Genomic DNA, 13575 nt, shown 5'->3' with positions numbered 1-13575 from the left:
ATTTGAAGTTTTGTTTAAAACAACAAAATAAATGCATATAAGCAAGGTTATGACTAAATTGAAAAATGCACAAGAGGCCGGGCGTGGTGGCTCACGTCTGTAATCTCAGCACTTTGGGAGGCTGAGACGGGCGAATCACGAGGTCAGGAGTTTGAGACCAGCCTGACCAACAAGGTGAAACCCCATCTCTACTAAAAATACAAAAATTAGATGGGTGTGGTGGTGCACACCTGTAATCCCAGCTACTCAGGAGGCTGAGGCAGGAGAATCGCTTGAACCTAGGAGATGGAGGTTGCAGTGAGCCAAGATCGCATCATTGCACTCCAGCCTGGGCGAGAGAGAGAGACTCCATCTCAAAAAAAAAAAAAAAAAAAAAAAGAAAAATGCACAAGAGTGTTAAACAAGCAGTTCACAGTGGAAAAACTTAATGGCGCGCACACACACACCCACACACACACACGAGAAAAGATGCATAGTAACCAATGTTATTAGTAATTAGGGAAATTCTGATTAAACCAATGGACTATCAGTAAAAAAAAAATTTTTTTTTTTTAAATTTTTGAGACAAAGTTTTGCTCTTGTTGCCCAGGCTGGAGTACAATGGCTCAGTCTAGCTCACTGCAACCTCCACTGCCTGGGTTCAAGTGATTCTCCTGCTTCAGCCTTCCAAGTAGCTGGGATTACAGGCGTGCACCACAGGCCTGGCTAATTTTTTTTTTTTTTTTTAGTAGAAATGGGGTTTCACCATGTTGGTCAGGCTGGTGTTGAACTCCTGACCTCAAGTAATCCACCCACCTCAGCCTCCCAAAGTGCTGGGATTACAGGCGTGAGCCACTGTGCCTGGCCAGGACTATCATTTAATACCCATTAGATTGTCAAAAATATTAAAGTTTTTCAGAACATGCTGAAAGTGGGATTTCTTCATTCTTTGCTCATGGGAATGTCAGTTGACACCACTCTAGAGGATAATTTGGCAGTTCTTGGTAAAGTTGAAGATTTATGTCCAACAATCCAGAAAGTCCACTATTAGGTTCCTTTCCATGGAAAAATTCTCTCATGTGTGCACAGGAAAACATGGACCAAGATGCTAGTTTGTTTGTTTGTTTGTTTGTTTATTTTTGAGACAGAGTCTTGCTCTGTTGCTCAGGCTGGAGTGCAGTGGCACAATCTCCGCTCCCTGCAAGCTCCGCCTCCCAGGTTCACATCATTCTCCTGCCTCAGCCTCCCGAGTAGCTGGGACTACAGGCACCTGCCACCATGCCCGGCTAATTTTTTGTATTTTTAGTAGAGACGGGGTTTCACCGTGTTAGCCAGGATGGTCTCGATCTCCTGACCTCATGATCCGCCTGCCTCGGCCTCCCAAAGTGCTGGGATTACAGGCATGAGCCACCGTGCCCGGCCTTAATTTTTGTATTTTTAGTGGAGATGGGGTCTCTCTACTCTCTATGTCAGCCAGGATGGTCTTGAATTCCTGGCCTCAAGTGATCTGCCTGCCTGACCCTCCAGAAGTGCTAGGATTACAGGTGTGAGCCACCACACTCGGCGGTAAGAGTTATTGTATAAAGTTTTGACATAATTTATAGTGTCAGCCTTCTTCCTCTATCCTCACAGAAGGCCTCATGGTGAGTTTGATGTGCAGGTTAAAATATATAATTATTGCAATATGTTGTAAGAAATGTTTCCTAATTAAGATTTTTATGAAATTAAACGTATTTATTTATTTATTCATTTATTTTGAGATAGAGTTTCACTCTGTTGCCAGGCTGGAGTGTAGTGGCAGGATTTCAGCCCACTGCAATCTCTGCCTCCCGGGTTTAAGCAATTGTCGTGCCTCAGCCCCCTGAGTAGCTGGAATTACGGGCCTATGCCACCTTGCCTGGCTGATTTTTGTATTCTTTTTTTTTTTTTTTTTTTTTTTTTGAGATGTAGGCTCACTCTGTCGCCCAGGCTGCAGTGCAATGGTGCGATCTCAGCCCATTGCAAGCTCACCTCCTGGGTTCAAGTGATTCTCCTGCCCCTGCATCGTGAGTAGCTGGGATTACAGGTGTGTGCCACCAGACCTGGCTAATTTTTAGTAGAGATGGGGTTACACCATGTTGGCCAGGCTGATCTCAAACTCCTGACCTCAAGTGATCCGCCTGCCTCGGCCTCCCAAGGTGCCAAGATTACAGGTGTGAGCCGATGCCCCCAGCCTATTTTTATTTTTTGAGACAGAGTCTCACTCTGTTGTTCAGGCCGGAGGTCAGTGATGTAATCATAGCTCACTGCAGCCTTGCTTGACCTCCTGGGCTTAAGGGATCCTCCTCCCTCAGCCTCTCCAGTAGTTAGGACTATAGGTGGATACCATCACACCCACCTAATTAAAAAAATTTTTTTTGTCTCACTGTGTTGCCCAAGCTGGTCTTGAATTTTTGACCTCAAGTAATCCTCCTGCCTCAGCCTCCCAAAGTGTTGGGATTACAGGCATGAGCCACTGTGCCCAGCCCTTTAATAGTTTAAAATCAAAGTTTAAGTAGAAAACATTATTTTATTTGGCTCATTGGTTAGATGTAAGTGATGTGAAATACTTAAACATCCATTATTGTTTTTAATATAATTTGGAAAATATGAGTTGCTTTGGATTATTAAAACTTCATTTGTTTGTACCATTGATGCATAAATTCTCAGTCTAGGTTTTAGCGAAGTCTGGATTTTAAAAAATTGACTGTGATATTAGTTCAAGTCTTACGAACATCATTATTATTATTTGAGAGACACAGAGTCTTGCTCAGTTGCCCAGGATGGAGTGCAGCTGCACAATCACAGCTTATTGCAGCCTCAACCTCCTGGGCTCAAGCAGTCCTCCCACTTCAACCTCCCGAGTAGCTGGGACTATAGGCACACATCACAACTCCTGGCCAATTTTTGTATTTTTTGTAGAGATGGGGTTTCGCCATGTTTTCCAGGCTGGTCTCAAACTCCTGGGCTCAAGCGATCCTCTTTGCTTGGCCTCCCAAAGTGCTGGGATTACAGGTGTGTGCCAACACACCTGGCCAAGTTGTATATACTATTAATCTAGGCTATTTCTGACACTGTTGATTTTCCTTTTCCCCTTAGGTGAGGCAGGCGACTAATCAGATTGTGATGAATTGTGCTGATATTGATATTATTACAGCTTCATATGCACCAGAAGGAGATGAAGGTAAGAGCTGTTTTCCATTTTAATTTGCTGTCTGCATGTGCATATGTGGGGTGTGTGTGTGTGTGTGTGTGTGAGAGAGAGAGAGAGAGAGACATTTTCAGGTTAAGACTTCAATGTTTGTTACTTTAGAAATGGGTAAATTCAGCTGGGTGAAGTGGCTCACGCCTATAATCGCAGCACTTGGGAGGCTGAGGCGAGCAGATCCCTGAGCCCATGAGTTTGAGACCAGCCTGGGCCACATGGCGAAACAAAAACAAACAAAAATATTAGCTAGGCATAGTGGTGCGTGCCTGTAGTCCCAGCTATTTGGGAGGCTGAGGTGGGAGGATCTATTGAGCCCAGGTGGCCGAGGCTGCAGTGAGCCATGACTGCGCCGCTGCACTCCAGCCTGTGCGACAGAGTGAGACCCTGACTCAAAAAAAGAAAAAGAAAAAGGGTAAAATGTTTATGGGAAATATTGAATAGTATAACCTAACAGTATTGTGAAATAAAGTAAATGTCACAATTTATTTTATTTTTAAATTTATTTTTATTTTTTTTGAGACAGAGTCTTGCTCTGACGCCCAGGCTGGAGTGCAGTGGCGTGATCTCAGCTCACTGCTATCTCTGCCTCGTGGGTTCAAGCAGTTCTCCCTGCCTCAGCCTCCTGAGTGGCTGAGATTACAGGTGTCCACCACCATACCTAGCTAATTTTTGTATTTTTAGTAGAGACAGGGTTTTGCTATGTTGGCCAGGCTGGTCTTGAACTCCTGATCTCAGGTGATCTGCCTGCCTCCCAAAGTGCTGGGATTACAGATGTGAGCCACCACACCCGGCCAAATGTCACAATTTAAATTCTACTTCCAAGATTAACTTATTTTGTGATACTAGGGAAATCACATTTTCATAAGTATAAAATGAATATAATATGCATAATAAAGCTGATGAGTTATTTGAAAAATTAAGTACTTTGAACATGAAAGGCTCCTCAAAGAGGCTTCGTTTTTATGTTTTTCTTAAAGTTTTTTCTTCTTTTTGTACTATAGTTTAAAATTGAGATAAGTCATACTCCTAATTCGGAGAAAAACATTTGCTTTATGAGACAATATGAAGATTAGAAGCTAAATAATGGAGTTAGTTACAGGGGAAGAACATGCTAAAAAGAAACATGGTATAGAATGTGGAACTCCATTAGTGTCTATAAAATGAGAACTGTTTTAGACCTTATAATTTTAGTATGAAAGTAGTCCATTTTGACTGGAAATCTTATTCCCATATGAGCTGCTTTTTAAATAGATACCAAGTTTGGCATAAACTCTTACAAGTACATCAGTATTGGAGCTGGATTGCTTTTTACTTTTTTTTTTTTTGAGAGAGTCTCGCTCTGTCACCCAGGCTGGGGGGCAGTGGCATGATCTCAACTACCACAACCTCTGTCTCCTGGTCTCAAGCCATCCTCCCACCTCAACCTCCCAAGTAGCTGATATTACAGGCATGTACCACCATGCCTGGCTAATATTCGTATTTGTATTTTTTTATAGATATGGGGGGGGGGGTCTTCCTATATTGCCCAGGCTGGTCTTGAACTCCTGGGCTCAAGGGATCTGACCTCTTCGGCCTTGCAGGTTGCTGGGATTACAGCAAGAGCCACCACACCTGGTTGCCTTTTTACTTTTGATTTCACCTAGACATTCCTTGTCAAAATGGTTATTGGTTACTCTGAGACTTCTTTAATATAAAATAATTTACAGCCGGGCGCGGTGGCTCACGCCTGTAATCCCAGCACTTTGGGAGGCCGAGGCGGGTGGATCACAAGGTCAGGAGATCGAGACCATCCTGGCTAACTCGGTGAAACCCCGTCTCTACTAAAAATACAAAAAATTAGCTGGGCGTGGTGGCGCGCACCTGTGGTCTCAGCTACTCGGGAGGTTGAGGCAGGAGAATGGCGTGAACCCGGGAGGCGGAGCTTGCAGTGAGCCGAGATCGCGCCACTGCACTCCAGCCTGGGCGACAGAGCGAGACTCCGTCTCAAAAAAAAAAAAAAATAAATAAAATAAAATAATTTAGACATTTGATCTTTTAACTTACATTTTATATTTTGATTTCCTCTCTCCTTTACGTTATACTGAAAAGAAGTTTCATTTTAAGGCCTCATAACATTTATGATTTTTTCTTAAACTATTTTGTCTATAGAAAGTCAAAGTAGTAGCAGTTGAACATACTATTCCCAAGAAGTACTTAAGTTCAATTGATTGTAAATTAGATCAAACTGCTGGAAGAACAGATTCTTCAAATGGACTTGAGTGAGTGCCAGCTTTTAAAAAATTGTCTGGTAAATGAAAGAGTGATTATTTAATTTCTTTAACTGTGGAGAAAAATAGAAGTACTTTAGCCAGGTATATCAAAGCAACAAGGCTTTCTTTGTTGCAGGTAGAGAATGTTTAAATTCGATGTGTGGTTTTAAAGTGGTATGTAGATAGATAGATCTAGTAATATAAATGTGTACCTTCCAGCTGGCGTGGTTTCAGCTCAAGTTTGTTTTTTATCTTCCTGTACTAAAAATGTCAGGATAGAATTCAGGTGACTGAAAAGTTCTTTTTTTTTTTCTTTTGAGATGGAGTCTCGCTCTGTCGCCCAACGATCTCGGCTTGCTGCAACCTCCGCCTCTGGGGTTCAAGCAATTCTTCTGCCTCAGTCTCCTGAGTAGCTGGGATTACAGGCGTGTGCCACCACACCCGGCTAATTTTTGTATTTTTAGTAGAGATGGGGTTTCACCATGTTTGTTAGGCTGGTCTTGAACTCCTGGCCTCGTGATCCACCCGCCTCAGCCTCCCAAAGTGTTGGGATTACAGGCGTGAGCCACTGCGCCCGACCTGACTGAAAAGTTTTGAATATGCGTAACCGAATGTTGCTAAGCTCATAATGATCTGTATCTCACGGAAGCCCAGTTAGTGTTCTTACTAAGAGAGTCAGGAGAGAAATGAAAACTTAATGGAAAAGAAGATTTGAAGAGAGATTCTGATAAAACATTAAATTATTTTAGATACATAATATATATTCAGTGCTGGGTGCAGTGGCTCACGCCTGTAATCCCAGCACTTTGGGAGGCTGTGGCGGGTGGATCATGACGTCAGAAGTTCAAGACCAGCCTGGCGAAGATGGTGAAACCCCATCTCTACTAAAAATAAAAAAATTAGCTGGGTGTGGTGGCAGGTGCCTGTAATCCCAGCTACTCGGGAGGCTGAGGCAGAGAATTGCTTGAACCCGGGAGGCAGAGGTTGCAGTGAGCCAGGATCGTGCCACTGCACGCCAGCCTGGGTGACAGAGACTCTGTCTCAAAAAAAAAATATTTTCCTTCAGAACTAGCTAAGGTACATTTCTCAACACTTTTCTACCACAGCAATGGGAAAAAACCTGAAGTCATGTGTAAGCCCACGTAATTTTAGAGTTTAAGTGAATGGGAAGTTGTATGAGTTGTTAAAGTTTGAATTGGGGGCAGACAGGTGTGGTGGCTCACACCTGTAATCCCAGCATTTTGGGAGGGCTAGGTGGGCGGATCACCTGTGGTCAGGAGTTTGAGAACAGCCTGGCCAACATGGTGAAACACCATCTCTACTAAAAACGCAAAAATTAGCTGGGTGTGGTGGCAGGCACCTGTAATTCCAGCTACTTCGGAGGCTGAAGGCAGGAGAATCGCCTGAACCCGGGAGGCGGAAGTTGCAGTGAGTGGAGATTGTGCCACTGCACTCCAGCCTGGGCGACAGAGCAAGACTCTGTCTCAAAAAAAAAAAAAAAAAAAAAGTTTGGATTGGGAACAGGGATAGATTTGGCCTTCCACGTGTATGTGTATATATATATAATTTAAAAAAAGAAGGTAAAAGTAAAATCAGAAAATTACTTTCAAGGCATGAAATTGTTGCTTCTTTTACTTTTTTTTTTTTTTTCTTTTTGAGATGGAGTCTCGCTCTGTCACCCAGGCTGGAGTGCAGTGGCGCAGTCTCGGCTCACTGCAAGCTCTGCCTCCCGGGTTCACGCCATTCTCCTGCCTCAGCCTCCCCAGCATCTGGGGCTACAGGCGCACGCTGCCACGCCCAGCTAATTTTTGTATTTTTAGTAGAGACGAGGTTTTACCGTATTAGCCAGGATGGTCTCGATCTCCTGACCTTGTGATCCGCCCGCCTCGGCCTCCCAAAGTGCTGGGATTAAAGGTGTGAGCCACCGTGCCTAGCCAATTGTTGCTTCTTTGTGTAAGTTTTTATTTGAAGAAAAAGGCCATTTTTTTGTGGTATGTGCAATCATCCTAAAAGACCTATGGGCATGTGTCTGTTTTTTTTTTTTTTTGAGATGGAGTCTTGCAGTATTGCCCAGGCTGGAGTACAGTGGCGCAATATCGGCTCACTGCAACTAGTAGAACTTTCTTTTTTTTTTTTTTTTTTAAAGAACTTGTTTTAAAATAATCCTTAATAGGCTTTTATTAACACTGTTTGGATATTAGTTATGTACCCTTTTCTCTTTGCAAAAATGAAAGATCATTTCAAGTAGAAATTAAAGGTTTGTTTCTCATCCCTTTCTTTAGATATAGTAACAGTTATACCAGATATATATATATATTTTTTTTTGTTTTTTTTTTGTTTTTTTTTTTTTTTGAGACAGAGTTTCACTCTTGTTGCCCAGGCTGCAGTGCAATGGCATGATCTTGCTCACTGCAACCTCTGCCTACCAGGTTCAAGCAATTCTCCTGCCTCAGCCTCCCGAGTAGCTGGGATCACAGGTGTGCACCACCACGCCCAGCTAATTTTTGTATTTTTAGTAGAGACCCGGTTTCACCATGTTGGCCAGCCTGGTCTCGAACTCGAGACCTCAGGTGATCCACCTACTTTGGCCTCCCAAAGTGCTGGGATTACAGGCATGAGCCACCACGCCCGGCCCAGTTATACCAGATATAGGCAAATTTGCTAGTTGTTTAGATTTCTGGAATTGTGCCAACTACACATCAAGAGACTATTTAGCTTTGTTACAGAAGTCAGTATCAGTTTCTTGTTATAAGACAAGACCTGGTTTTACAGACTTTTCTATTTCTCAATGGAACTTTACTCTGAAGATATACTCTTCCATTTAAATACTAGTTCCAAAACCTACATTATATGGTGACTGCTTAATAAACATTTAACATTTTGGTTAATTTAAATCTTGTTGATGTGTGTACATGAATAACTGGGCTAAAAGCAGATACCTTTGATTATTGTGAAACTTCAAGTAAATATTGTGTGAAAAGGACCCCTTCTGTCTCACAAATTCTGGCCCCTCAGCTCATTGTCTGAACAGTGATTCCCTTGCATATAATAAATTCCCTTGGCTTATATATAATAATAAATGAAGTTTATTATTTATTTGAACTTTTTACCCCTGTAAATACCAAGGTTCTTTTTGCCTAAGTGGTAATTTGTGTCATTCAAAGAGTTTTTATTAAATATTATTATTATTATTTGAGATAGAGTCTCACTCTTATTGCCCAGGCTGGAGTGCAGTGGCACTATCTCGGCTCACTACAGCCTCCGTCTCCTGGGTTGAAGCGATTCTTGTGCCTCAGCCTCCCAAGATGCTGGGATTACAGGTGTGTGCCACCAAACCTGGCTAATTTTTAAATTTTTGTAGAGATGGGGTTTCCCCACTTTGGCTAGGCTGCTCTCAAACTGTTGACGCCCACCTTGGCCTCCCAAAGTGCTGGGATTACAGGTGTGAACCACTGCACCAGACCTTAAATACTCTGTTTAAGTGATAGTTTGATAAGTGTGAATGCAAGTCTGAAATAGGTTTCTTTGCTTGTGAGAAAGTATAACGAATTGCGAAGACAATAGTGACAAACAGAGGGCATATTTTTCAAAGAGGAAGAGTTTATATAGTGTTAACATTAAGACAAAAGTCTTAAGTTTCTAATTTCTGATCTTGTTTGTTGGGATTTCTTTCTTTCTTTTTTTTTTTTTTTTTGAGACAGGTCTTTCTCTGTCATCCAGGCTGGAATGCAGTGGCGCAGTCATGGCTTACTGCAGCCTCCTGGGCTCAAGTTACTCTCCCACCACAGCCTCCCGGAGAACTGGGATGGCAGGCCTGTGCCACCACACCTGGCTAATTTTTTAATTTTTGTAGAGATGGGGTTTTGCAATGTTCCCCAGGCTGGTCTCAGACTCCAAGACTCAAGCAGTCCTCCTACCTCAGCTTCCCAAAGTGCTGGGATTACAGATATGAGCCACTGTGCCTGGCCCTTGTTTGGATTTCTATGCTTATCTGTGAAATTTATTCTGGTTTCTATGCAGGATAGATCCATTCTCAAATAAACAACCCTTAAGTATCATTAGTTCAAACTGGAGCCAAATAAAGAAATGTCAGCATTAGAAGGAGCAAGTGATAGTTAGCCAGCCCCTTTATTCCTTTTTAGTGCAAATCAGAGATAAAGAACATGAAGTTTGCAGTGTATTTGCATTCTTTCACTTTTACATTTGTTGGTTTTGAATAATATTGAGGGGCTGTCTGATAAAGAACCTGTGTAGGTTTCCATATGGCTATATACAAAGTATATGAATGTAGAACAGTTTTAAATTTTGTCTTAGTTATATTTGGTAAGTTTTAAAACATTCTTTAAATAGCCTTAAGGTGATATGGATTGCTTTAGTGACTGCTGTTTTAGGAATTTAGTTGGCTTATTGCTGACTATAGAGGGAACGTTTTATCTTCTTTTTAACCTCCAGTTCAGGTTAGGTGCCTAACCAAGTGAAACATTTTTCATAATGTAATGTTTAATAGTGATAATTATAAAAATAATGGTGAGTTTAGTGTTTACTCTATACCAGGCACTAAGTGCATTACATGTTCATATAGAGAACAACCGTAGGCACAGAGAGGGTATCTACTTTAGGTAATAAAACTGATAAATGTTAGAGCCAGGATTCAAACCCAGGCGGTTTGGATCTAGGGTCCATGTAGTTGCCACTCTATTGCCTGTCATTAATATAACCGCACCATATTGCAATTATTTGTTTGTGTCATGTCTGTACTACTTTTCAATGGAATCTTAAGATCCTTGAGGGGCCGGGCACGGTAGCTCATGGCTGTAATCCCAGCACTTTGGGAGGCCGAGGCGGGCGGCTCACCTAAGGTCAGGAGTTCAAGACCAGCCTGGCTAACATGGTGAAACCTCGTCTCTACTAAAAAAAAAAAGTACAAAAATTAGCTGGGTGTGGTGGTAGGCGCCTGTAATCCTAGCTACTTGGGAGGCTGAGGTGGGAGAATTGCTTGAACCTGGGAGGCAGAGGTTGCAGTGAGCCAAGATCACGCCATTGCACTCCAGCCTGGGGGACAAGAGACTTCTACTCAAAAAAAAAAAAAAAAAAAAAATCCAGTAATTATGATTCATTCTTTTTCATTTGTGGTTTTCCCTGTTATCTGACATATAGTAGGGATTTAATAAATATACATTGAATGAAACGAAGAAAATCTAGATAAATGGAGTAAGTCTGTCATACAGTAGTTCCTCCTTATCTACGGCAGATGTGTTCTAAGACCCCCAATGGTATGCCTGAAACCACAGATAGTAGCAAAACTTATATATGCTATGTTTTTCCCTATACATATGTACTATGATAAAGTTTAATTTTTACATTTGAAATAGTAAGAAATTAACAAAAGCTAATAAAAAATAGAACCATTATAACAATATACTGTAATAAAAGTTACATGAATGTTGTGTGCGTCTCTCTCTTTTTTTTTTTTTTGAGACGTTGCTCTGTCGCCCAGGCTGGAGTGCAATGGTGCGATCTCAGCTCACTGCAACCTCTGCCTCCCAGGTTCAAGCGATTCTCCTGCCCTAGCCTCCTGAGTAGCTGGGACTACAGGCGCATGCCACCACACCCGGCTAATTTTTTGTGTTTTTAGTAGAGACGGGGTTTCATCGTGTTAGCCAGGATGGTCTCCATCTTCTGACCTCGTGATCTGCCCGCCTCGGCCTCCCAAATTGCTGGGATTACAGGTGTGAGCCACAATATCTTTTTTTTTTTTTTTGAGATGGAGTTTCACTCTTGTTGCCCAGGCTGGAGTGCGATGGTGTGATCTCGGCTCACTGCAACCGCTGCCTCCTGGGTTTAAGCAAGTCTCCTGCCTCAGCCTCCCAAGTAGCTGGGATTACAGGCATGCGCCACCACGCCTGGCTAATTTTGTATTTTTAGTAGGGACAGGGTTTCTCCATGTTGATCAGGCTGGTCTCAAACTCCTGACCTCAGGTGATCTTACCCCCTCAGCCTCGTAAAGTGTTGGGATTACAGGCATGAGCCACCGCGCCCAGCCAATATCTTCTTTTTAAAAAAATTTATTTCATTTATTTATTTTTAGAGGCAGAGTCTCTGTTGCCCAGGTTGGAGTGCAGTGGTGCCATCATATCTCACTGCAGCCTCAAACTGCTGGGCTCAAGTGATCCTCCTGCTTCAGCCTCCCAGTTAGCTAGGACTATAGGTATGCACCAACACCCAGCAAATTTGTAAAAATTTTTTGTGAGTCAGGTCTGGCTTTATTGCTGAAGTTGGTCTTGAACTCCTGGCTTCAAGCGATCCTCCTGCCTCAGCCTCCCAAAGTGCCAGGATTACAGGCATGAGCCACTGTGCCCAGCCTCTCTTATAGTATCTTATTGTATTATACTCACCCTTCTTCTTTGACATTTCCAAACTGCTAGCATCACTACTCTTGTGCTTTGAGGCCATTATTAAGTACAATAAAGGTTGCTTAAACAGAAGCCTTGTGATACATTGACAGTCAATCTGATAACTGAGATGGCTACTAGGTGACTAATGGGCTGGGTGGCATATATATACAGCATGGATAGGTCGGAGAAAGGGATGATTCATGTTCTGGGCAGAATGGAATGGGAGGGTACAAGATTTCATCACACTATTCAGAACAGTACAGTTTAAAACTTATGAATTGTTTGTTTCTGGAATTTTCCATTTAATATTTTCAGACTGTAGTTGACTCTAGGCAATTGAAACTGTGGAAAGTGAAACTGCAGATAAGGGGGGACTTGTCAGGTCTGCATTTCTTCATGTGCTCTATCCTATTAACTTTATGGGTAACAAAATTATTTTGTATTTGAGATTATTTTGTTACCAGCTTTAACTTGTATTTTACTTCCCTTTGAGGACTACCATCAAGATACTTACTAATTGTAAAGATTCTTTACGGTATTTTAAATATTAAGAAAATGGAGAGCATAAAAAACTGCCGTAAATTATGTAGTTTTGCATTAAATATAGAGAAAACACTGATTGCGTAATGTTAGTAACATTGTAGTGTATGCTGTTCTTTTTTTTTTTTTTTTTTGAGATGGAGTTTCGCTCTTATTGCCCAGGCTGGAGTGCAATGGCATGATTTTGGCTCGCCGTAACCTCAGCCTCCCGGGTTCAAGTGATTCTCCTGCCTCAGCCTCCTGAGTAGCTGGGATTACAGGCATGCACCACCACACCCGGCTAATTTTGTATTTTTAGTAGAGATGGAGTTTATCCATGTTGGTCAGGCTGGTCTCGAACCTCCGACCACAGGTGATCCGCCTGCCTCAGCCTCCCGCAGTGCTGGGATTACAGGCACAAGCCACCGCGCCCGGCCATGTATGCTGTTCTTAAGTGTGAAGCTGGAAGAGTTAGTTGTTCTCCAAATCAATGCTTCCTTACTTTTTTTCAAGGCATTAGTAGAAACTGATGTTTTCCTGGTACATAAGGAAGAGGAGGCTCACAACTGGAGGGTATCAGAGATCTTTCATTGCTCTAGGCCTACCAGGCTGGTCCAAGGGCCAAGGGAATTATTATCTTGATAAACCTGTAATCCATGTTTGGATCTGCCACAGTTAGGGAAGCTCTGCTATAGTTTCAAGTTAATAGAATTAGAAGGGAAGTTAGGTAGTAGTCAGGGCTCATTTTATTTATTTGTGCCTTCTGTTTTACTTTTTTTTTTTTTTTGAAATGGAGTCTTGTGCTGGCGCGACCTCGGCTCACTACAACCTCTGCCTCCCGGGTTCAAGCAATTCTTTTTTTTTTTTTTTTTTAATTCATCATTCTTGGGTGTTTCTCGCAGAGGGGGATTTGGCAGGGTCATAGGACAATAGAGGAGGGAAGGTCAGCAGATAAACAAGTGAACAAAGGTCTCTGGTTTTCCTAGGCAGAGGACCCTGCGGCCTTTTTTTTTTGCAGTGTTTGTGTCCCTGGGTACTTGAGATTAGGGAGTGGTGATGACTCTTAACGAGCATGCTGCCTTCAAGCATCTGTTTAACAAAGCACATCTTGCACCACCCTTGATCCATTTAACCCTGAGTGGACACAGCACATGTTTCAGAGAGCACCGGGTTGGGGGTAAGGTCATAGATCAACAGCATCCCAAGG

General features: G+C 42.4%; 1 protein-coding gene across 3 annotated transcripts in view; it reads left to right on the top strand.

The window, feature by feature from the left end:
- Nucleotides 1–13575, top strand: part of NPEPPS (aminopeptidase puromycin sensitive) — an 89958-nt gene that overhangs the window by 19820 nt on the left and 56563 nt on the right. For all 3 annotated transcript variants that reach the window (XM_055100915.2, XM_034941546.3, XM_055100916.2), the window contains one exon: nt 3097–3181. In XM_055100915.2, the coding sequence (XP_054956890.1) occupies nt 3097–3181 (85 nt within the window). The remainder of the gene's footprint in view (nt 1–3096; nt 3182–13575) is intronic.

Source organism: Pan paniscus, chromosome 19 (genome assembly GCF_029289425.2).
Source record: "Pan paniscus chromosome 19, NHGRI_mPanPan1-v2.0_pri, whole genome shotgun sequence".
Lineage (NCBI taxonomy): Eukaryota > Metazoa > Chordata > Mammalia > Primates > Hominidae > Pan > Pan paniscus.
This window is presented reverse-complemented; position numbering and strand designations above follow the sequence as displayed.